Source organism: Rattus norvegicus, chromosome X, assembly GCF_021556685.1.
Source record: "Rattus norvegicus strain SHRSP/BbbUtx chromosome X, alternate assembly SHRSP_T2T, whole genome shotgun sequence".
NCBI classification, from domain to species: Eukaryota; Metazoa; Chordata; class Mammalia; order Rodentia; family Muridae; genus Rattus; species Rattus norvegicus.
In genome coordinates, this window is record NC_141554.1 from 31,484,974 (window position 1) to 31,510,768 (window position 25,795).

Genomic DNA, 25,795 nt, shown 5'->3' on the forward strand with positions numbered 1-25,795 from the left:
AAGTAAGACAGAAAGGGCCTTTCCCCTGTGTTTGATGGTTTTGATACTGTGACTCGGTGCAATGCATTCTGCTTAACACTGACATAGCCCCAAAGGGCTTGTATCTGTAAGATGCAGAAATCAGTTTCTGTGGTTCCTGACATGAGTATTTGCATGGAAATATACTTATGAACCACCAGGAAGGATGACCGTAGACAACACTAAAATGATCACTGTTTATCTGTTGACAGTCACTGTTCCTCTTATCTCTATCATCCCTGTGAGAGTTGATATCAAGCAATCTTTACTATGGGATTCCACTCCTTAAGGAGTTTTCTTTTAGTGTTTTAAAATTCCATATAAGATATTTTCAGTCTTGTAAAGTAACTATGTTTTGAATGTAGAAGGGTAGATACCAGATATGACAGTTTCAGATGTCAAAAAATGAATTGCATAACATAAAATAGTGGGAGCAACAAGCAAAAGTCAAATAAGTGTCTGTGCATGTCATGAATGTGAAAAGGTAAAATGGAGAAAGGCAACAAAACCAGGCAAAGACATGTTCTGGTGCCACAAAAGGATTTTATTTTGAACCAGGAAGCAACAGTAAGCAAGAATCGATTCTGGACTGAGGGGCTTGGCAGTTGACTCAAGTACCAGGGATTGAAAGTATACTGGTCCAACAAGACAGAAAAAAACATCATTTCAGCAAGATAATAAAATCACAACACTTATTTCAATAATGTGCATTCTCACCCTCTTGGATTGCTTTAGAAATCAGGTTTTCTGTATTTTTAAATAATTTTAAGGATGATAGTGCCACTTCTGTGAAGTTATTGACTTCTGTGCCTTTTTGTTTGTTTATCCCTGAAAAAAATCTAACATTCAAGAGTAGCTAAACTAGGAAACAGCTGACATTTTGAGCTATATATCATTTTCTGATGAGAAGCTTCACTGTGCACTGTGGGATGTTAAATGCCATTTCTGACTTGCACCAACCAGATGCCAGGAGCAACATGTCTCCAACTTGCAACTACCAAAATTGACTCCAAATAAGGCCAAATGTCTTCTTGGGTAGCAAAATCAAGAACTTGAAGAGAAGCACTATTTTCAAAACATTTCTCTTGCTAGTGTCATTGTCTCTGCATGCCATTGATGTTTTACCAAGAGAGACCAGATGTCAGCTTCCCAGCACCAGATGCACTGAACAGGCAGTCACATGTCTCTCTGCAGCCATTTACATGCAAACCTGGAGCTGAGTTACAAATCCATCTTGAGTAGAGGGCACTGGCTCATTCCTCAGGAAGTTCAAGGTCCATATATCAGTACCATAATAAAAGACTGTCCATTTTCAGGTTGCTTTTCACTCCACAGAAACCACCATCTGCACAGTCACTTTCTGAAGTCACTTTCTTTTAAAGCTGGAGAGAAAATCTTCACTCTACATCCACTCTCATCTTATCTATTATCTAAATTCAGATTTGAGTATGAATCTAAAGCAAGTTTCAATAAGCAACATGTTTCTCTTTATCCATTAGGAAGAGCAGTACCATGATTTGGAGTCCTGTTCCAAGGAATGGCTACATAATATGCAAGGCCCAGTGCAAAAGTGAAAATGATGACCTCCATGTTCAAAAAAACCACTAAGATTCATAACAAGGAAAAGATAACATGATACAAAGCTTAGGCCCTTTTTGTGCTCAGGGCACTTGGCAACTGAGTTATTCACATACACACTGTGCCAAGGCTTTACAGCCTTCATTGGCATCTCATCATTTTTGTTGTACTAATTCAATTGACTCTGCCATCTCTTTTGCCCCTCTATATAAATGCTTCCTTTGAGTGGCCCCAGTCCATTAAAGAAAATGCAGAGTTATACTGCAGCAAAGTTTACATCATGTATTTTTAAACTTAAAAAATCCACATGGAAATCTTTTCTACATCATTACAGCAATTAAACACTGTGGTCTTTCACCATATACACATTTTCCTGTAAATATGACAACCTGGAAATAGTAACTGCTACATCCGCAATGTTTTTAAGTTAGCCAAGAGTAAGACTTGCACAACAAAATTATAACATAATCTGTCTTGTCCTTACAAAAATAGCCAAAACACACCCTAAAAAGCTTGCAGTGAAAATCTGAGTAGTAACATCTTTATACTGAAAAACATATTCATGGAAATATTGTCCTGTTCATAAATGCTTTATGTGAACATCATAAGGCAAACTGTAGCATTTATTGTTACCTGGAGACCATGAGTTTTTAAAAACTCAGAATTTGAGTTTTAGACCCTTTTGTTTAGAACCTGTAAGAGTACAAAGTGCATTAAAATATCTATTATCCAGTTACCCAAAATGTACATAAAAATGACTGAGACAACCTTTTCGGTTTATTCAGGGAAGGCAAATACACATTTTTTTATACTGTTAAAAAGTCCTAATAAATTGTTAGAGAAAAATGAAAGTTTTTCCACTGAGGTGTCCATTTTTAAGATGTGAAATTGTCTTAAGTTGCTATCAAAATATTCATCTGGGTATAAATAATATAGTCAATATATAAAAATCTAGCCATTAAAAAAAAGGACAAAATCTGCCAAGGAAGGGACAGAAAGACACAGGAAATTGGCTTTGTCTTCCATGAAGTCAAGATTGGCATGCACATTAATTGTGACCATGTGACGCTGAAAGGGGGAGTGTATTGAGTTATTTCTGGGAAATGGTTGATTTGATTAAAAACAAAATCACCAAAACCAATGCCTCAATCCATCAGTCTTTTCAGTCAATGGCTGGCTGATGTGGTGGCCAAGATAAATATTTTAGCAGTTGAAACCACTTATACAGGTAAATGTCTTTTATCAAGGTGAACCCATGTCAATGTCCCATGCCAAGATCACCTGAGAAAGTCTTAATTTAGAGACCACTACAGTATATCAGGTCAGTATGAAAAGAATTCTATCTGCAATTTTATTAGTAGGTTCTATTGGCAGATTCTTCTGTAGGAACAGCAAATTAGATTTTTTTCTTACAACTCTATGATAAACTATACTAGGATATATGGGGATGTCTACATCTTCAAAATGTGCTTACTAAAACACTGTAACTTTAAAGGCATGTACACTAGTGACTAGTACTTTGTTTAATATGTCTTATCATTACTCATAAATACTGTTTTTGGTGACTTATATTTGGACAGTGTTCAAGGGCATGTGCTGATGTCCCAGAAAACAAAATCAGTTGAAAGTGGGATTGCTATTTGTAAAAGGCCATGTTAATATCTATAGTTACAGAAAGAAATGAAAATTTGATTTGTGGAATGGAATAATAGGGCACCTATTAAATTTAGTGAAAAAATTTCATAGGCCCAAAAATGACTGGTAAGAGGTAAAGTAAAACAGTTTTATACCATAAAACAGAATTCTGCTTTTGATAAAACCCAAATCAGCATGAATTCTTAAATCACTTGTAGAAATCAAATGACAACATTTAATTGTAATCTCATTCAAGATATTAGCCCAAAAGCTTCAGCCCTGGAGAAGTGGGTGATAATATATAACAAAACTTTTAAGAATTTCCAAATCATCCCATCAGTCTGGGTAAGCTTGAGGTCCAAAGTTAATTCTTTCCTTCTCGATTTTTTCTCATTCTATTTGATCCAGTACAAGTGATCTGATATCACAGTTAAAATATCTTGACTAAAAGAGTAAAGGAACCTGTACTTCCTTACAAGGATCAAAATTACTTTTATTTTAGCCATATATTCAGTTGTTCTAAGTGACAGTACCTAGCATGGCCTCAGTATGGAGTAGAATGTAAGAAAGTGAAAAAAAACCACACAAATCTACAAAAAATTTTTTACAGGCTCATAGACTGATGAAATGAAACTGGTAAAGGACTGGTAAACTTACGGGCCTCTTATTGGACAAAACCAAGTGATTCCTAACAGCTGTAATCCAGATTATGCTTCTTTTATAAATAATCTATAGATTTTCCTCTAAATACAAAAAAGTAAAGAAATTATTAAAGCCTGTACTTAATACGAAACACAGGAAAAGGAGGGAAATCTTCCATGTGGAGCCCTATCTGAGCTGGTTTCTGGACAAGTTGGGGAATATTTCATCACACTCTTGAAGCCTTAGTTTCTCAATCCCATAAACAACATCCTCAACCTCTGTAATTCCTTGGGGCTGCTCTGGGGCCAGATGCTCAAGGTAGCTGTTCTGTACAGTCCAAATGGTCTGGGATGGGAAGACCAGTTATAATCGTCAAACACTTGTTCCACACAGTAAAGGTGGGGCACACAGGCTGCGCAAGCGCCACATCGAAGGTATAGAGGTGGATGGAGTTCAAAGCATCATAAAAAGCGATTGAGCCATTATCATAGTCCAGCAGGATGCCTACACGCCGGGGGTGGGGGGCTGGTTCAATGGGTATTTCCTTGCTGTTATGTCTCACCACCCAGTTATTGTTGCAGCGGCAAAGGGCCCAGGAAGCAGAATTCTTCCCAATCCATTCATGTTTTGGAGCTGATTTGTACGCAAGGCCAATGGCATACCTGCAGGGACAAAAAAAAAAAAAAAAGGAAAACAAAAACAAACAAACAAACAAACAAAAAACCCACATTGCATGTAAGTAAAATTTGCTCTGAGGTCTACAGGGTTTTTTGATTTTTTTAAAAATGTGATCATTTGTTACTCATGATCACACTCTCTTTAAGTGAGTATTTAAATCTAAATATATATCTTTGTCCTTCCCAAACACATAGAGGTGGAAGGTGACCAGTGTATTGGCCTACCTTCCTGTTTTATGTTACCAGAGAAATTTGACTTTCCCTCTTACTGCTGTTTATCTTTTGTAAATGTCTGTGCAGTAAAATTTTCTGGACCAGTACTGATTAGCTTAGATCTTTCTATAATAATTGAAGTGTTTTTTTCTTTTTTTTTTTTTTCTGTTCAGTACAGTTGTCTGAAGCACATATGGCTATTGGGCCTTGGAACTGTGACTGGGGAGCCTGTGAAATCAACTTTAAATTTACAGACAATCCATAATTTAGAATGCCTTGGCTTAAGATTTTATAAAGAAACCTTATTAAAGCAATGTACTATCTACAAAATCATCCTTTGGGTTTTGATTGTCTCCTGAGCTTGTGATACATGATGCTGTACTTTTTTTTTTTTTTTGGTTCTTTTTTTCGGAGCTGGGGACCGAACCCAGGGCCTTGCACTTCCTAGGCAAGTGCTCTACCACTGAGCTAAACCCCCAATCCCGATGCTGTACTTTTATATGACATTAAGCACAATAAGAGGAAACATCTGATACCATACACTACAATGTACTGAAGACAATAAAAGATATAAAATAATCAAGATGTAAGAATTTGTGATAAAGGAGTTATCCTTACTTAAGGCTAATTAATGTAAATAATCTGAGAATATTCATTGCAGGCCAAGTTGAGCTATGACATTCAGGAGGATAAATGTCAGAAATATATTTATTTTTCAATTATGACATTTTCAGTCATCTTTGAGATTGTCAGGGTATAGACATAGTGTAAGTATGAAAGCACCTCTCTATCTATCTATCTATCTATCTATCTATCTATCTATCTATCTGTCATCTCTTTATTTTAAACATAGTTTCACATTGTGGCCCAGACAGGCCTCAAACTCTTGCAACCTTTCTCTTTTCAGCTTTCTGAGTGGTAGGACTTAAGCCCCCATATCTAGTTGTAATGAATTTGAAATTGAAATAAGTTTATTTAAATGGCTTTGTATAGGGAGCATGGCTACCACACTGGACATCATGACTTTGTATAGGCTTATCCTTTCAACAGACTTTAAATTTTGCAGTTGCTATCATATTTTCCATTTGTCCATGGCTTTGAACGTACTTTGGCAAAGGCAAGCAGGGAGAATGATTTCCACATATGAAGTTAAGTCCTTTATCATCATTCAATCTCAGTGTCTTATCTGAACAGTTATAGTCTCTATATCCCCAAGTTAAAGAGTAAAAGAAAATTTCATCTTAAATTCCTATCACAATTGCTGGTATGTAATGCTCAGTAATGATTATTTCATCGTTACTAATTAATTTCACACTAACAGTAAGTACAAAAATCAAAATTGAAACATAGGATGATTCAAAGTGCCACAAGTTTAATTGACACTCCCTCTCACCAGAAATTGTGTAATTCATAACTGTGTTTCTGATTATATTTTCTACTGTACTTTAAAGTTGTAAAAATATCTTTGAGAGGGTTGGAGAAATGGCTTACTTAGAGTACACACTATTTTTCAGAGGTTCTGATTCTGGTCCCCAGCACCTATATTAGGTGGCTCACAACCACATGGAACTCTAGCTCTAGGGGATCCAACATCCTTTTCTGACATTTACAGACAGACAAACAAATGGATGAAGGACTGAAACAGATGAACAGACAGAGACAGACAGATAGGCAGGCAAATGGACAGACATGCCTACAGACAGAAAGATGGATGAACAGACACATGGTGAAGAGACAGATGGATGGAAACATAGGGGGACAAACAATTGAACAGAGCCATACAGGAAGACGGGATGGACAGATGGACCGATGGACAGATGGACAGAGACAGAGAGATAGGTAGAAAGATGGACAAAGACAGAAAGACAGAGACAGACAGATGAAAATAGACAAGACAGTTGGACAGACAGATGGTCAGACGGACAAAGACAGACAGAAAGACAGGACAAATGGACATATAGATGGACTATGAACAGGTGGATGGACTGAGACAGATAGACAGACAGACAGAGATAGACAGACAGAATTATAGATGGACAGACAGAAGAAAAGGCAGATGAACAGAGACAGGACAGGGCAGACAGAAGTACAGATAGATGGACTGATGGGCAGGTGGACAGACAGAGAGATGAACAGAGACAGATAGAAAGTGGGACCAATAAACAGAGACAGATAAGAGACAGATGACAGAGACAGACAGATGGACAGAGGCTGACAGATGGACAGAAGCAGACAGACAGAATGACAGAGCAGGTGGACAGATGGACAGAGACAGACAGACAGACAGGAAAGACATATGGGCAGATAAATGAACTGATGGACAGGTAGACAGATGGAGAAACAGACAGACAGACAAGTGGACTGACAGATGGAGAGTAAGACAGATTGTTAGAGATGGACAAACAGGCAGATGAACAGATGATCAGACAGACAGATGGACAGAGAGACAGATGAACAGATAGATGAACTGATGGACAGGTGGAAAGATAGGACAGATAGGACAGATAGATGGAGTGATGGACAGATAGACGGAATGACAGAAAGGACAGAGACAGACAAACATGAACAAAGACAGATGGACAGGACAGATGGACAGACACGTGGACAGACAGGTGGATGGACATATGGACAGGGGCAGACAGAAAGGACAGACAGAAGGACAGATAGATGGACTGATGGACAGGTAGGCAGATGGAGAAACAGACAGATAGACAGATAAATGGACAGACAGATGGACAGTCAGATATGACAGAGACAGATAGATGGACAGATGGTCAGACAGACAGATGAACAGAGGCAGACAGAAAGATAGGACAGACAGATGAACAGATAGGTGGACCGATGGACAGGTAGACAGACAAACTGATGGACAGACAGAACAGACAGGATGGACAGAAAGATAGATGGACTGATGGACAGGTGGACAAACAGACAAACAGAGATGGATGGACAGAGACAGACAGATGGACAGAGACAGACAGAAGGACAGACAAATGGACTGTGAGACAGAGATAGGACAGACAGATGAACTGATGGACATATGGACAGACACAGACAGAACAGAGACAGATATGAACAAAGACAGATGGACAGGACAGATGGACACACAGATGGACAGATAGACATATGGATAGAGACGGACAAAAAGACAGGACAGACAGATAGATGGACTGATGGACAGGTGGACAGAGAGACAGACAGACAGACAAATGGACAGACAGATGGACAGAGACAGATGGACAGAGAGGCAGGCAGGCAGACAGGACAGATGGACAGACAGATGGACAGACAGACAGATGGGCAGACAGACAGATTAGCAGAGATAGGTAGAAAGACAGGACAGACAGATGGACAGATAGATGAACTGATGGGCAGGTGGGCAGACAGATGGACAAATAGCTGGACAGACAGACAGGACAGACAGATGGACATATTAGTGGGTTGATGGACAGGTGAGCAGACAGACAGGCAGGACAAACAGACAAAAGGACAGAGGAGACAGACAGACAGATAGATACAGACAGATGGACAGATGGACAGTTGGACAGACAGACAGACAGAAGTACAGAGACATGAACAAAGACACATGGACAGGACAGATAGACAGATGGACAGATAGACATACAGACAGGACAGAAAGAGGGACAGATAGATGTACTGATGGACAGGTGGACAAACAGATGGGCAGAGACAGATGGACAGTACAAATGGACAGACAGATGGGCAAATGGAGAGACAAAAAGACAGTATAGACAAATGGACAGAGACAGAGAGACAGAACAGACAGATGGACAGACAGATAGGTGGACAGACAGACAGAAGGATACACAGATATACAGAGACAGACAGGCAGAAAGAGGCACACACACAACACACACAAAGCAAAAACAAAAAATAAGCAAACAAAAAGCCATTAAAAGTTAAACTTATGAATTCAACTTTGAAAGAAGAAAAATAAAGTAATTAGAGATCAGGTGGGAAAAAAATGGGAGGATTGATAATGTGGTAAGGAAAGGAGTTGAGAAAAGTTGTCTAAGTGAAAAATACATTGCATAAGTTCTAAAGAAATTAATAAAACCTTTTAAAATTCATTGAGCAGTTAGTTGCTCTAAATATCCTTTCTTACTAGTCAAAAATAAAAATTCTGAAGAATTTTCCTACAATCTTCAGGTTCTTAATCTCTTTTAAATTACTGAGACATGTGTTTTAATACTTAAAACATTTCACAGTTATTATCATAAGCCAAACACATCACTATTAATCAAGAATGAATAACCCTGAGTTCAACTCTTAATATGCTAAAGCAGAAATCAGTATAGTCAGTTATTGACATATGGTATCTTACCTTGAGCAGAAAGAAAAACCTCACTGATCTTAGTTAACAATAACATTTCTAAAAAGAAACATCACATATATTGGATCTAAAATGTGATCACTTTAAAAGAAGTATGTTAGAAAATATGCCCACTGGCTCTAGAGTCATGAGAGATGGTGAACTGGCCCTGTTCCTCACCTTCCTGGGCAGCACAATAGAGCTGACTCTGGTGGGAGAGGTGCAGGTGAACCAGCCCTGAGAAACAGAGCACTGGAGAGCTGGCTCTGCCACTCATCTGTCACTAGATGGTGTGGGGGTAGTGCCCTCCCTCTGCCCCCTCTTTACTTTTGGTTGTTGGGAGAGCTATCCATGTCCCCTTTTCCAGAGACTGTAGAACTCTGGGAAAGTAGGTCCTGCACATTGCCTGGGCAACACAGTTGAGCTGGTCCTGATTTCAAAGGTGAAGGCATAGGTGAACTGGCCTGAGGTCAGAAAAGCAGAAGAATTGACTACCTCCTGCTGATGGGGTCCTATCTGGAGCAGTGCTAGAGCCCTGGTGGTGCAGATAAGGGAGAGCCAGAGTGTTGACCAGCTCAACTGTTACACAGGGCCAGATCCAGTGCTCTGAGTAGGCCCAACCCAAAATCTCTATCATCTGTGAACATTTGGGATGCATGAAATGGCCAGTCCTGCTGATCCAAAGCTACAGGATTTATAGGACACAGGATAACTATGGAATGACTGAGAGTCCCAGTGAGAATCCAATATTAATGGTGTCAGAGAAACTAGAGACCTCAAACCAGCCCAATGACTCAATGCAATGAACATTTACAAGTGAAGATGTGTAGACACAGGAATATACTGTTGGACATACTGTGATATTACAGCATCCAAGATGAGGTGTTTTCTAAGCTTCGGTTTTGTTTGTTTGTGTATTTTTTTATTTCTGGGAAGAGGTTTCAAGGGTGAAGGGAGGATATGAGTAGGACTGAGGTACATGATAGGAAATGCACAATGAATCAATAAAACGGTTAAAAAAGGAAAGAAGAAAAAGAAAAAACTCAAAAAAAATGCCACAACTCATGTAGATGTAATAGATAAGCAATTAAATCAGTTTGCCAGCCTCTCTATTAATCAACACATCTCTTCTCTCCTCTTGTCAATCTCCTGCTCACAGAATTCTGGGTTATACTACCCAGAAGCCCCCTTTTACATTTGTGTCTGGATCAGGATGTACATTTGCAATATGGGATCATGAAGTTGAAAGAGGATCAGGGACATTATTTTCCCAATGGCAGATTGGATACGAGCTTTCAGGGAGTCTCCTTCAGAGGATTCCTGCTCTGGCTGTGGACATCAGGGCCATCATGACTTCATATACTGGAATGATAGACTCTTGGTCTCTATTTTCAGCCCTGTCAGGGATCCCATAAACTTTTCTCTGTATCTTTGTGGGTCTTTGACTGACTTCTATTTGTCAAGGTCTAATCAATAAGTTTTTGAATATTTACCCCACCACCCCCTTCTGTATGTGTGTGTGTGTGTGTGTGTGTGTGTGTGTGTGTGTGTGTGTGTGTGTGTGTGAGAGAGAGAGAGAGAGAGAGAGAGAGAGAGAGAGAGAGAGAGAGACTTCGTGCCCAAACAGAGGCCAGAGGCCAGAATTTGACATTGATGTTCTCTATGGCTCTCTACCTTATTTCAGACAGGCTCTCTCACTAAATCCAGACTCTGATTTAGTTAGACTTTTTGACCAGTGATTTCTGGGGAATGCTCTTGTCTGTGTTCTCTCACTTCTGTACTAAGGTTACAGGCATTTGCAACCAAAGTGTGGCTTTTACACAATGCTAGGGATCCTATCACAGGTCCTTATGCTTGCATGTCAGGCGCTTTACCAATGAAGCCATCTTCCTAGGCCCATGAAATACAGTTTGTAATTTAAAACATCTCCTGTGAAGATGTGCTTTATAGCTTAGCGGACACTCTTTTCATGCTTTAGATAGCATAGAACCTCAAGTTGCATCCCCAAATAACAATGACTCTATCATTTCCTTCTCGACGCTGCATATAAATTTTACGTAAAAAAAAAACTCTAATGTTTATTTCTCGTTTGAACATCTATTGAATACTTTGAAGTAGTTGTAGCAATGAGGGCAGAGTTCATTCAGAAAAACAGAAAGTTAAAATTAGAAAAATCCAAAATCTTACGCTGCCCTCTTGACTCCTAGTGAAGTAATGCTGGTACAAACCTACCATTACTGCCTTGCTTAACACCATTTCATTAACACCAAGTCCATGTTAACAGCATTTGAGAGCAAGAAAATAACCAAGTGTACAGTCCATTAAGCAAAGGAAAATACCATTATTTCATCATTAATCTGTGAAACTATGTACATATGTTCGTTGAGCTTGGAAGGTGCAGGCAGCATGTAATGTTCCATTAAGCTACACAGTGTGACGTGAAGAAATTAAAAGGTATACAAACTGTTTCTCAGAGCAATGTTAGCATGCCCCATTACATGGATCATACTGCACATATTAATTTAAAATCAAGCATCTATTTCATGAAAAATAACATGTCACACTAACTACTGTTAAGTCAAGGGATCACAGGTAAGGGGCCCACCCTTACCTGATGATATGTTCTAGAAAATGTGAAACTATTTTTTCATAATATTTTTGAAAGGGACACAATTAAGTTGTATGTAAAGATTCATTGTACGGAAATTAATTGTAGATTTTCGTTTTTCCACACATGAGTTGGTTTGGACATCTGGAGGGTATTTTAAAGGTAATGCTGATCTGTGTTTACATAACTAAAGTGGTCTGGTAGAATTTTCCACACCATTCATTAATGGCAGTGAGATCATAATGATCATGTATCATTTATTACAGATAATTATTAATGAGATTATAATCATCTAGATACCAGATTTCAAAATATCAAATTAATACAGCACACCAATTATCTAGAAATGTTCGTTTTCTGCACATGAATTATACATCCCTTTGTGCTTTTATCTCAGCCTAACGCAGCTAAAAGTTTAAATGGCCAGACTTGGGAAATGTTTCAATTAGTTCAGAGACCTGAAGTTTGATCATCCAGATTCTATGTAAAATGAAGCTATACTCACAAATTTCAACAAGCCTGTACAATTTCAATAAGAGTAGACATCACAGCACACATGGGGGAAATCTGCATACATGAGGGAAATTTGATGGGGTCCCACAAATAAATGAAAAGGTATAAGTAAAATTAAGTTCTGGAAGACAAAGAACAAATCTTCCCCATGGATGAACCACCTGATGTTTATCTAATGCCAAATGCTCTAGAAACATACAGGCAGCAACACTGAACAGACTCAGTAGGATAAATATGTTTGTATATATGTATATGTAACCACAATGGTTAAAATTAGTCAACAAAGAGGAGGCTCCATGAATTTGGGAGGAAGGTGGCAGACAAGGAAGATGTAGGAAGGAGAAGAGAAAGGGGAAAATAAGGCAACTGTATTTTAATTAAAAATTTAAAAAGAGAGGAGAAAACAGCTCATGTGGTGGTATGTGCCTGTAATCCTAGCGCTGGGGAAATGGAGACAAAAGGATCCCTGGTGGCCAGCCAATCTAACTGAATCCTTAAAGTCCACATTCAGCAAGAGACCATGTCTCAACAAAAAAATAATGAGGTGGAGAGCAATTGAGAAAGCAGCTGGCCTCCATATGTATACACATAAAGGCACACACTCACATTTCAAGAGCCTGTGAACTCCATGGCCTTGGAAGAAGTAGCACTTGTTCTCTGCACTCTTGACCAAATGTTAAAACATGCAAATGGTCTAGGCAAGGAGAATTAGGCGGATAATAAAGGATGAAAAACTAGCTGCTAGGCTGATGCAGATACTATTATTGAGTGGGGAGGGTCATGTGGTGCAAGCTTACTTCTTAGATTTGGGTTGACTGGTGTCAAGCTATATGCACTTTGTACACCTTGCATTATTTGCATAGTTTCAAATTAAAATTACTTTTCAGTAGAATTGTAGCCAGTTTCACCACTCTCATCTTCCTCTCTTTCCACAATTTCTCTCCTGACATTCACATCAGCCATATCACATTAAGTACACTACTTTGTGCTCTAAAGCATAATTATAACTTATGAAAACTATATCACCCTTTAGTTAGTAATGACATACTGTGGGAGTTAAAAGCACAGATCAACGAACTACAATCCAAAGGTCAACTCTTGTCCCTTGCCTGTTCTCACAAATGAAGTTCTATTAACACTCAGCCATACCCATTTATATATGCATTGTCTGTGGCTGCAGTCCCATTATAACAGCCTCCAGCTGAGTACTTGGGACAAAAATGTCCTGGCCTGTAAAATCAAGACATTAACTCTCTTGTCCTTTATTTGTGGGTTCCTAGTTAAAAGTTAGAGCCCTGACTACAAAATTTGTAACTAGACAGTATGAATTTTATGACTTTGGGCCCACGACTAAGTTACCTCATCTATAAAAGGAGGATGAGATTATGCACATATTTTCTTTTGGCCATGAACTCACTATATACTTGAGGATAACCTTGAATTCCAGCTTGAGATTACAGGCCTGCACTATGATGTTAGATTTCTGCAGTGTTGGGAACATACACAGAGGACAGAACTAGAACCAACCTGTAGCTTAAAGTATAAACCCAGCTGAGATTAATCCTTATCCGCTAACCAACAAATAAATGTTTGCTAGCATTAATAAATGGTTGCTACTGAAGTCACACTGATTTTAGTGTTATGTAGCATTATTGTAGAGGTAGGTTTGGTTCTTCAGACTGTATACTGGCTATGAATTCATATCCTTGACAAGGTTCACAGTACATGTGCCCTTTTACATTTGCAGTAAAATATACAGAAGCTGCCTACCATGTGCTTCCGCTTATGACCACTTCCCAGTAATGACGGCCACTGTCAATAAACACATTTCCAGCCACGCCATAGCTCCCTTGGCTAGTGAAGCGTTCAGGTGTGTGACTCTTTTTGGATGATGACTCATCACGTTCAACAGTCAGGTTGTCATGGGACACCTTGAGTTTTCGATGAGCAGATTTGGGATCCAGTTTAAATGGCTGACCTAGAAACAAGTTCACCAAAGAAAAAGAAGTTGAAAAGCACTGTTTATTGGAAAAATAACAAATAATATATCCTTATAGTCCGATATAAAAGTCTGAAACAAGGGCTAAAAAGAAAGCTTAGTGTATAAGAGAAGTCACTGCTCACCCAGAGGCCCCAGGTTTGCTTCCCAGCACCTAAATGGAAATTCAAAAACTATCTGTAACTCTAGTTCCAGTGGTTCTGCTTCCTCTTCTGACATGTTTGAGCACCAGGTATCCACATGGTACATAAAGGTACATGCAGACAAAATACCCATACACATGAAATACAAATAAAATGTGAGGGTGGGGAGGCTAAAACAACCAATTACTACCTGAGTTCTACTTCCTACTATAGAACAGTATTTTAAATTCTAACAGCAATTTAAGGCTTATAAACAATGTTTTTAAAGGCACTTATTTATTGACAGTTTTCTATATCTTGATTTATTAATACACATAATAAACAAAGTTCTTTTTGAAAACAAACTAGTGTTTTTAAATGCTTACCACTAAAATTCCTAACAGAGTTATGTATGGATATTTGATGTAGCTGCTACATCTTTGTCAATTATGTATTGGTTCTGAGTACTATCTGTTTCTTGTCACCACATAGGGTACAAGACATTTAAATGCTGGAAACATTGCCATTTGGTTTCAGAAATACCACGCTGTCCAACTTGATAGCATAGTTGCAGTTGGGAGATAGATGCCTTCTGCCCATATGAAGTTTCCAGAAAATTATGGGGGGAAAGCCTAATAAATATACCTGCAAGCAATGTGTGTTTGGGCTGTAGATATCATGAGGCACTGTGTGTTCACTCAAATAGGGGTGGTGCTGCTTAGATCAAAACATAATATCATAACCTCAAATTGTTTGCCTTTAGGTTAGTGACCAGCATACTTTTTCTACAAAGAAGAAGGAAATAGATGTTTCAGTTCTGTAGGCCACGTGGTTTCTTTTGTGACTCTGTCATTATAGTGAGGAAATAGTCAAAAATTGATAAATGAACATTCATGGTTAAATAAAACTTTATTTTTAAATGTAGGTAGTCACATTTGGCCCTTGAACTGTAGTTTGCTGATCCTTGTTTTGTATATCTATAGATATCAAAGGAAAGAAAGCCATTTGACATGCCAATGTGGATTGAAGAATTCTCACAAGGTTTCATTCACCCTTAGAAGAAGAGCCACATGGAAATTTATGGTTTCTGAGAAAGGAAAAATCATTCTTCTGCAGGGACAAGACTTTTGATAGATTAGCCAATCCAAAGAGGTCACCTAAAACATATATGACTAGCATTAAATGACCCTGGAATGTGGTATTTATAAACATGTATATTTGTGTACATGTACATGAGTGTGTGCATAGGCATTGTGTGTGTGTGTGTCTGTGTGTAAGATGTATAATCAAAGAATTACTGACTATTAATTTGAGAAGGGGTAGGAGGGATATAGAAGAATTGCAAGGAGAAAAGGGAGAGGAAAAATGATATAAATACAGTACTGATATGTGAAAATTTCAAAGGAATATTTTGCTATATCTGTATCCTATTGAAACAGTATTTTATGGATGTTTGAAGATAGTTCATATAAATTCTCAAATCTATTTCTAAATGTATCATTTTGGTGTTTTGATAAACTTAAACTTCCAATGTATGGAAATTATACATGGATATAAAACTGACATCTGTACCTAATCAAATAAAAAATTAAAAAGAATAAGCCCAATTTCAAAGAAAAAACCCTAAAGGCCTGAAAAGGTAGCAGGGATGGTCAGAGGTTGTCAGACCTGATGGATTATACCTATAGCTTAAGTTTTAAAGTTTCAATTTAACTTGTCTTGTAAAAATAAAAATAAAAATCTCAAGGGACATTCATGCCAGCAACTGTTAGGGATAAGATTTCTTAAATTATTCCAATTTTTAAAAGGTAAAAGGAAAACATGAGTAAAAATAATTTGACAGCAATGGGGGCAGCAATGGGCAGAAAAGGAAAAAAATCCATCTTGGAGCTAACCATTTATACAGGCCTGAGTGCTATGTGTCCTCTTGCTAGTGATGAATAGCCTAATGTTCAGAAAGATGAGGTTTGTAATGGAGAGGAATTGCCTGCAGTGTCCTACATGCCTTCACTATCCTCAGGCACTCACACACACAGCAGAGCCTTGCTAGCTTTAGACCCAATCCCTGTATTCTCATTGAGCCAATTCTGTCTGGACCACAGATGCCTTTTCCAAACCAACCACTGCCCATTCTTACCAACTTTCTGGCTTTGGCTTCAAGGAAGACAAATTAGCTTGATAAGAAAATTAATTGTGTTACTAAAGAACTTAAGTCATCAGACCATTTGTAGAGGGTTACTGTTTTTTTGCTTGGACACCTCTTATAAAAATTTCTGGATATATTCCCCAGCTGAAAGTCTTTCTTATTTTAATCCATATACCACCTCACAGTACAACAAAGCTTTATGTTTCACAAATCCTCACCCAGCTTCTAACATATAAACCTGTCAGCCTATCTCCCCTCAAACACTATTCTCAAAAAAACAACTGCCTCTTGACCCATAATGGGTTTACCATATGGTTTTGTTTGTTTTTATTTTGTGATGATGGGGATTGAAACCGTGGGTTCACATATTCTAGTCAATCATTCTACCACTGAGTTATATCCTGAGCTATATCTGACAGGGTCTCACTAAATTGCTTAGGGTAGTCTTGAATTCACTCTGTAGACTAAGCTGGTCTTGAATTTAGAATCTTCCTGTATGTAGGAGAACAGGCTTGGCTAGATTTTATTTTTTAAAAACGTGTGTGTGTGTGTGTGTGTGTGTACGTGTGTGTGTGTGTGTGTGTGTGTGTGTGTGTACACATGCACTCATGAACACACTCATGTATATTACTGGGCTTTGTCCTACTACACAGTCTAAGCTGGACTGGAATTTGGGATTATGCTTCACTCTCCTGAGTGCAAGGCTTAGAGGTATGCATCAGTATGCTAGCTTTATTATATGGTATTGTTTCTAATTTCCTGGCATGGTTATCCTCTCAATTTCTTATTTTTGTCATGCTGGCTACTTTTCTGTTCCATAGACATAATCTTCTTTTCTTTGGGCCTTTGCACATACTGTTCCCTTGTTGTGAAACACTCCCTTTTGCTCACATCCCCTAAGTCTTATCTCATCCTTAAAAGCCATCATGGCTATCAGGGTTATGATCTCTTGAATATTCAGCACTTTCATGGGTTATTGCCATCATAAACTTCAGAAACGTAATGATAATTATGGCTCGGTATTTTGTCTTCTCCAAAAGTCTGCAAGTTCTTCAAGAGAAGATGAATATTGTCACGGTATCTTCAGCCCATTGCATAGCATCTAAAATTTACTAGGAACTCAAACATTTTTGAAAGACAAAATGCATGCTCAAGAGTAAATAAAAGCTATTGAGATGAGTAGGCATGTATTCATTTCCATGGGCTCTATGTTTTCAACAAAGCATGGCATGATATTATAATTATGCTCTCAAAATTGTTTCAAATTTGTCTTTGTGACAGCTGCTAAATGTGGTTATGTATTTCCATTTTAAAAGTGAAGAACCAAAAAAATTCTTCTTAAAAATGAGAAAAAGATGAGGAACCACTAAATGTGATATGGGTTCATAGACTGGATCCTGGGACAGGAACTGAACATCAGAGATAACACTGTAAAATCTGAACAAAGCCAGGGACAAGTGTGTCAAGGTTATTTAAGATTTTGATACTAAGGGAAGCTGGGTAAAGGCTATACAGGCCTCTCTGTAATGGCTATAGTTTTTTCTGGGAATCTAAAATCATCACAAAATAAAATGGTTTTGTTTAAGGAAAGCATATATTTGAGTCTTATAGCCACATAGATATCATGTGGCAGAATCTCAGCTTTCTCAAGCTTAATCCAGCACTTCTCTTCTACCCTCTGCTTGTCTATAAGTTAACACATGTGTTACTATGCCCTGGGAAACAAGGATATGGTTAAGTGGGAGCTCCTTTTGAAAACTCATTAATTGTTTCTGTTCATTAGCAACCCCATGACTGGCACCATATTCATATAGCATAATATTTCTAGATCAAAAGATGTAAAGAAAGAAGAGAGGATAAAATAAAACACATGTAGACAGAGACAGCGACAGCAAAAGGAAAACGGCAGAACCATAAGGCAAAAATCATAGACTATATCATTCCTTTTGGTGGGAGCTGTTCTGTACTCCACAGGTGTTTGCTATGCCTGACTCCTGCTCATTTCATGCCAGCAGCATCCTCCCCCACTGTGTTAAACCAGAGCGATATCTCCAGACATTATTAAATCCTACATGGGCTAGTGTTTGTGGAAGAAAAGACTGATTTGCCCCCTTATTGAGAATTACAGACCCAGACTTATATTTTGAACAGAATAAAGAACTTCTGAAGAAAGAATTATGAACTTGTTTTCTGCTATAGAAAAGAAATCCTATCTACTATCTATAGAGGCTACTCTGTCAAGCTTTATAAGCACCTGTTCTGTTTCTTACAAGAACTTCTCCAGGTTTGATTTTCTCAAGAAATAAGAGCAATGGTAGGCAGAGAAGTCAATGGTCACACAGCCTAGTAGAGAGAATCAACCTTAGAATGCAGATGTAGCTGCTGTGAAACTCAGGACTTCACACTGGCTCTATATTTACTTTTCTCCGAGGCTGTCAGTGAGGCTCAAGACAGAAAAGGTAAAAGAAAGACAGGGAGTAACATTAGCCCAGAGGCAAGCAAAGGTTAGATGACAGCTTAGCTGAGTTCACAGCACTTACTGTTTGTCTTCAGCTTCCCAGGCTCACTGCTGCGGCTGCCTGCCTGGTTGATGGCCTTGACCATGAAGATATACTTGGTGCCACTTTGTAGGCCATGCACAGTATAATGGTTCTGCTTGATGTTGGGCACAATCATCCAGCTATCTGCCGAGTTACAAAGACCTGCAAAGCCAACAAGACAGGTGCAATCACAGGCAATGTTTGCAGAATTTTAGATTATTTGAACTTTAAACATTGGAAAACGGAGTGCTATCTCACTTTTTATGTGGCATATACAATAAAATGATGCTCAGTGTGCTAGCTATATGGATAACTCGTTCTGTATTATGTAAGTGTCCTTTGATTCTTCCACTGGGACAAGACACTGAAAATGCTTATATTGAAAACCCTGTTCTGTGTGAACAGTCACAGCAAAGGTAGTTTTTCCCCTTCTGGCATCTAATGCTTTGAATATGCACATGATGTGTTATCAAGGGTTATGAAGAAGAAGCAAAGGTGATCACTGATTGATCCCACTCTATCTTACCCTCTCCTGAATGACACTGGCCATTCAAGCTTGTTTCTCATGAACTAGGAGACTCGCAGATGGTGTGGGTATGGGATGCATGTGCTAACTAAAACCTGGCTTCATCAATTCTGATACAGTTGATTGTATTTTGTCTCCTATATATCTGTGATCACACCCAAGCTGAAGTGGCTATGCAGCTGCTCCCTCTAAAGAGGAAGGATATACTGCTTTGCCATGTGATTTTGGGTTTGATCGTATGACTAGTTAATTGAATGGTTGAGCACAAATGACAATGTACTTGTTCCAAGAGTAGGTTTGAGGATTTCTGTTGGTCCCTTGCATCTCTGTTATTACCAGGGAAGAACCATGTTGGGGACGGTATTTTTTCAACAAAGGAGAAATGGAAGGAAGCTATTCTGATTCATTTTATGTCAACTTGATACAAACTAGAGCCATTTTGGAAGAGGATATTTTAATTTAGAAAATGCCCCACTATGGAAAAGTCTGGGGGCATTTTTTGACTGGTGGGAGAGGCCAGCTCAATGTGGGTAGTGACAGCCTGGGGTTGGTAATCCTGGGTGATATAAGGAGGATGCGCAAGCCAGTAGAGTTCTACTCCTTCATTCATGGCTTTTGTATCAAACTCCTGTCCTCTCCAGGTTCTTGCCTTGCTTGAATTCCTATTGTGACTTCCCTCAGTGGACAGTAATGAGGGAGTATAAGTGAAATTAAATGCTTTCCAAGTTGCTTTTTGCCATGGTGTTTCATCGAAGCAGTAGTTACTTTAACTAAAACAACAGCCTTATTATTAGGTCAATGCAGCAGCAAAACCAGCACAGGTCACCCAACTCCATCCAACTTCTAATGGAAGAGATATAAAAATGATCACCAGGGTGATCTATGATCCTGTATTAATGTTGATTCAGAAGACTGGGGCAGCAGTAGTAATGGGCAGCTTGTAGCCCAATATGGACCCTGGGAAAGTGTCCATAGGATTTTTGGCCAGCTGCATCCCTGGGATCACTGGTCCAAAGTGGAGTAGGGTTGTTCTTCTGGCTGTATTTTGCAGGATGTGGGTTGAAGATTTATGAGGCTTGGAAGAACGTGTAGGAAAAAGGAAGCCCATTTTGTTTTGCAGCTGACTGATGCTAGAAACTTCTTTTTGGTATCAGTCCCAACTTTCCTCTCTCCACTCATCAATCTCCACTCCTGTAGAACATTTTCTCATTTCCCTGGTGACTAGGCTGTCAGGAAGTTTCCTTTCTCAGTACTAGTCTCTGGGAAAGTGCCAGACACTTTTACTTCCTGAGGTGCTCCAAACTCAACTTGCCCCCTTTCCTTTTAGATTCATTTGCAAGTCAAAGGGTTAGATCCTTTGATCTTGAGGCAACTTATACCTCACCCAACTCTCAAGAAACAGTTCCTTATTTTTGTGGTCTCACATCCCTGAGAATCTAATGAAACCTTTCTGTGAGAAGAAATTCACAGAACACATCCTCACCAAGCCAAAAATATTTACATAGCATTGCATGATAGTCATAGGCTCTCTGAAGTCTATCTTTGGTTTATACTAAATGCTCCTTACTTATAACTTAAAAATTACACCTGGAATTATGACATATGAGAAGAAAAATTCAAAACTGTTTTGAATTTATTTACATTCTTTCTATCTTTTTTAGTGTATGTTCACTTGTATGCAGTGTGCATGTGATTACATGTGCATATAAAGGGCAGAAGTTAGTAATATCGAGTGCCTTCCTTGATTATTCTCTAGTTTATTTATAGAGACAGGATCTCTCCTTGAACCTGGAACTCACCAATTCTAGATAGGTTGACCAGCCAGTTTATTCTTGGGATTTCCTGTCTGCAACCTGAATGGTAGGATTACAGGTCTCACAATGCCTTCTTGGAATTATATGTGAGTTCTGAAAATCCAAACACTGGTCTCCATACTTGAACAGTAAGCCCTTTATCTGACCCATCTCCCAGCCTCTAAGGCTCTGGATTTTGAGAAAATAGCATTCTCATGTACCTTTTTGAGTCATTTAGACTCATGAATTTTCTGTTACTTCTTTTTATTTCTATCTATGATTTTTTTTAAATCAAAGGACCTTGAGACTTGAAAAATAAGCATGAAGCAAAGAAATAACTTGAGACTCACAGAACACTTTGAGTGTGTGAGACTGTATATTTAATACAGAGTAAAATAACTAAAAATGGTATCTATCTCTCCTCTAATTGTTTGTAGCTCTGCAGTTTTTGTTTTCTCCCCAAGTCTCCCTTGAGTAAGAAGAAAATGTCCCAAGTCACCAAACAGAGCTTCCCACATCAGGACAGGGTTACATCCAAATGGGTTGTTGGCCAATGGTCCCATGGAAATTCCCCAAACAACCTAGGCAGTTGCTGAGATAATTAGTTACAGTCTACAAATGAACAGGAATATCCCATTGCTGACGACAATATCCACACAACTTACTGAACAAAGAGAATGTGAGCTTTGCCTACATAGAAACTTCACCCCTACATTCTTGTGTGTTTGCTACAGGAAGGTATGCTTTAGGCTACCAAAAGAGAGTTATAAAAAAATTACAGCCACAAAACCTTTCACCTGCAATGCTTTCCTTCTTGCAAAATATGCTAGTGCAATGGTGGCACAGAGCTTGTGGGAGTAACCAACTACATCTGATTTGACTTAAGTCCCACGCCACGAGATGGGACCCATACCCAATACAGGTTGAGTGACCAAGAACCAGAGACAAGACAGACCACAGAGCTAGGATCAGAGCCTTATTAGAGATCATTAGAGAAACTTTTTCCTGTAGCCGATGGGAACAGATACAGAGACCCACAGCCAGAAATTATATGAAGAGAGAGACCTTAGTACATACAGCTAAATGGGATGTCTCCATCCAATTCCTCTCCTCAGAGCTCAGGTAACCCCATGGAATACAAGTGGAAAGAGAGTAAGAGTAAGTGAATAAACCATATTGGAAAAGTAAGACCCTGTAAGTCAACATGAGTGAAGCTTGTATGAATTCAGACTGATACATCATGCAAAAGGCCTACACAGGTTTACTTCAGGTCTCCTCTCTATATATTATAGCTTTCAGTTTAGTGTTTTTCTGAAACTATTGATTTTGTGAATGAGGGTGCCTCTGAGTTTTGTGCTTCCTCTTGGGGTTCTCTGCCTTGCCCAACTTCAATGTGATGGCCTTTGTTTCATCTCATTATATTTATCTTATTCTATTTTATTTTATGTTTGTTGTTGTCTCTTAGAAGTTTGTGGTTTTCTAATGAGAGGTAGAAAGGGAATGGATCCAGGTGAGAGGAGAGGTGGTTAGGAATTGGGTCGAGTATTATGAAGGGAAACTCTAATCAGGATATATTATATGAGAAAAAAAGTCTATTTTCAATAAGTTGGGGTGGGGGGGAGAAGAACACACTCCTAAATGCTATGGTGACTGGATAACTTTCCCTACTCTATATTCCCTTCGATACTTCCTGACTAAGCCTTTTTCTAGAAATCAGCCGTAACAAACTCTGTATTTCTGGAGCCTGCTGGAGGCAAATATTAGATTTTGATTCAACCAAACTATGGCATTTTGAACTCTGTTATTCAGTCCTCAAGAAGCCTATAATTTACTTGAAGACATTGAATAATATTATTAAAATAGTAATAAAACAAAATTAACTTTTCTATCTTAGTAATAATCCACTCATATCCTTAGGTCTTTGACAAAAGCCGTCAGGCGTGAATGCAAAACAATAATAGCATTCAGCAGATTCAAATGAGAGTCCTATCAACTTCAGTGCTTTTGCACTGTTCCTGTTTAATTGCACATATTTCAATGAAATGACTACAGTGGTCAAAGATGGAGAAGATAAAAGTGCTTAAATAAACTTGCCAGTCTCTCTACAAACCTGAAACTTGGTTTAATGTGGTAGGGAATGCTTTCAGCAATATCACAGAGCAGATGTCTGAAATTGGTACAAACTGTAACCTGGCTTCCAACCATAAATTTTAACTCAACCAAGATTTAGTGTATCAGACCCTCACCCAAAAAAGCCAGGATGTGGGACTGACTATCCTATTTTGCAGAAGTCACTAATTTTTTCCTTTAATATTATGGAGTAGTAAATAATAGTAGTAAAAATTTACTAGGTAGCTTTACAGTAAGCAAGCTACCTTCAGAATCACTAACCATTTTTGTTACCCTTTATACTAAGTACTATTATTGTGAGGATAATAATTTATAATTTATTGGAAATACCAGAAAATAACCACTGACAATGTTCTTTTGGGACCTTTATGTTGGGGGTTCCTTGAACTATACATTAAATGTTTTGTTAGTGTTGGTCTTATACCATCTTGTACCACGTAATATCTTACACTTTTGCTACCTTGATTTTGTATTGTGCCAGGATCAGTGGGCAGATTTACTTTATCTTTTTATAAAACACCTACATAACTATCCTAATTGAAACTTCACTTTCTCCTAGACTTGTCTTCGTGCTCTGCTGTTTACAGACTGCCATGTAGGGAGAAATATTAAAACAACAAATGAAACCAGAATAACATTGGTTTGTAATGAAGCAAGATTGAGCCTTTGACTTTGTATAGTACTTTTTCATTGACAATGAGTCAGAAGCATTTCTCTCCTACTGTAGCACATTAAAAGATCTTAATTACATTGGGGAATTTGAGAGCCTTGCATGGGAATTGCCACTTTGCTGCAGAATATTGTACAGTGTGGACACTGTTTACTGAGGCTGTCCATGGATTTCGAACAGCTTTTGGTTCTTCTAACTATTTAGACATAAATAAATCATGCTTTTTTTCTTCAGTATAAAATAATACATACTTCATAGCTTTCATGAATGCTTTCAAAGTGATTAAAATATATACATATAACTATTTCACATGATAGCCTCCAGAAATGTGACTTCTGCTTATTTTGCAAGTGACAAGAACAGTTTTCTGGTAATAATACCCTGATCTGAGCTTTTAAAGAACATACGACAAGTGGTTTTGGTAAGCTTTGTAAATTAACTATGTATCTATGTGTTACTAAGAATGTTTATAACATTATATAGTCAAAATTCTACCAATGAAATAAACAATAAAGTAGTATTATTTTTGCATTTGTGCATGTGTATTTGTGAGAAATGTAATGAGATTAAATACAGTTAGTTCTAAGATATTATCTAGTTCCCCCTCAATAAAGCAAGTCAAAAGTAATTAACTATAGTTTGTTGCAACAAAAGAGGGAACCATGTGCCTAGTGGCACAGGAAGCCCTGGGTAGGTTTTGAAAATGTTTTCAAAATTTCAGTAGAGTTTTACAGTAGATCTTGTTAGTAAAGGGTACTCAATCAAATAATAGGACCTTGGACAACTAGCAGTTATAAAGAGCCTTCACATGGGCACTGCATAAGAAGCTCTGATGGAAACAATCCTGCTAAATATACAATAAATGAGTTTTCTAATTCTAATAAAATTATTTCAAAGAAATACAATATTCCTCACATGGACCAACAACTGCTTTTTTGGTATTGAATAACTCCATTTTTTTCTACTTATTCACTTATCAAATGTTCACTTACATATTCACTTAACCACATTTTGCCATCTTTTGCTTTCCATCTTTAAGTCTAATAAATCTTTCTTTAGCTTAGCTTACCAAGCATGCTAGTAGTATAATACTTTAATAATTATAAATAGTTATAATATAATTAATTATAAAATAATTAATAATATCAATATAGTACAATAACAATATAATCCGAAATAATTCCTCAAATGAAATCAACAACATATTTTCCATCTTTCTGTCTTTTGTTTTTCCTACTATACTATATAGTATAGAAACAGGCTTTGCATTGGTTAAATTAGGCCTTGGATTTATTAAGAAATCATGTAGATAATACATGTTTACCTTGTTTTAAATTGGGTTTCTCTTGTTTAGCTTGTAGTGCAAATGTCCAAAGTAAGTGAAATGTAAGCTCCTCCAACTGCTAAAATGTATTTAAAATATCACCTGTCACCTCTCTGAAGGGCAATTTGGCAATGCCAATCAAAATTAAAATGCAAATAATCTCTTCTTATCAATTATATCTCAAGAGATTATACTAGAGACATAATTTTGTATGCATGAAAGGGAAATATGCAAGGATATTCATAGGGAAGCAATGCTTGCAGAAATTGAAAAAGAGCTAGTGTTCATCAATAGAAGATGGGACAGATAAATCGGGGCATGAATTTGA

At 37.9% G+C, this 25,795-nt stretch overlaps 1 protein-coding gene across 8 annotated transcripts in view; it reads right to left on the reverse strand.

The window, feature by feature from the left end:
• Positions 1-541: 541 nt before the first annotated feature.
• Mid1 (midline 1) overlaps positions 542-25,795 on the reverse strand; it is a 381,084-nt gene continuing 355,830 nt past the window's right edge. For all 8 annotated transcript variants that reach the window (XM_087600601.1, NM_001431606.1, NM_001431607.1 and 5 more), the window contains 3 exon segments: positions 19,025-19,186; positions 13,988-14,195; positions 542-4,535 (listed from right to left, as the gene is read on the reverse strand). In XM_087600601.1, coding sequence (XP_087456727.1) covers positions 4,187-4,535; positions 13,988-14,195; positions 19,025-19,186 — 719 coding nt within the window. In that variant the 3' untranslated portion in view covers positions 542-4,186.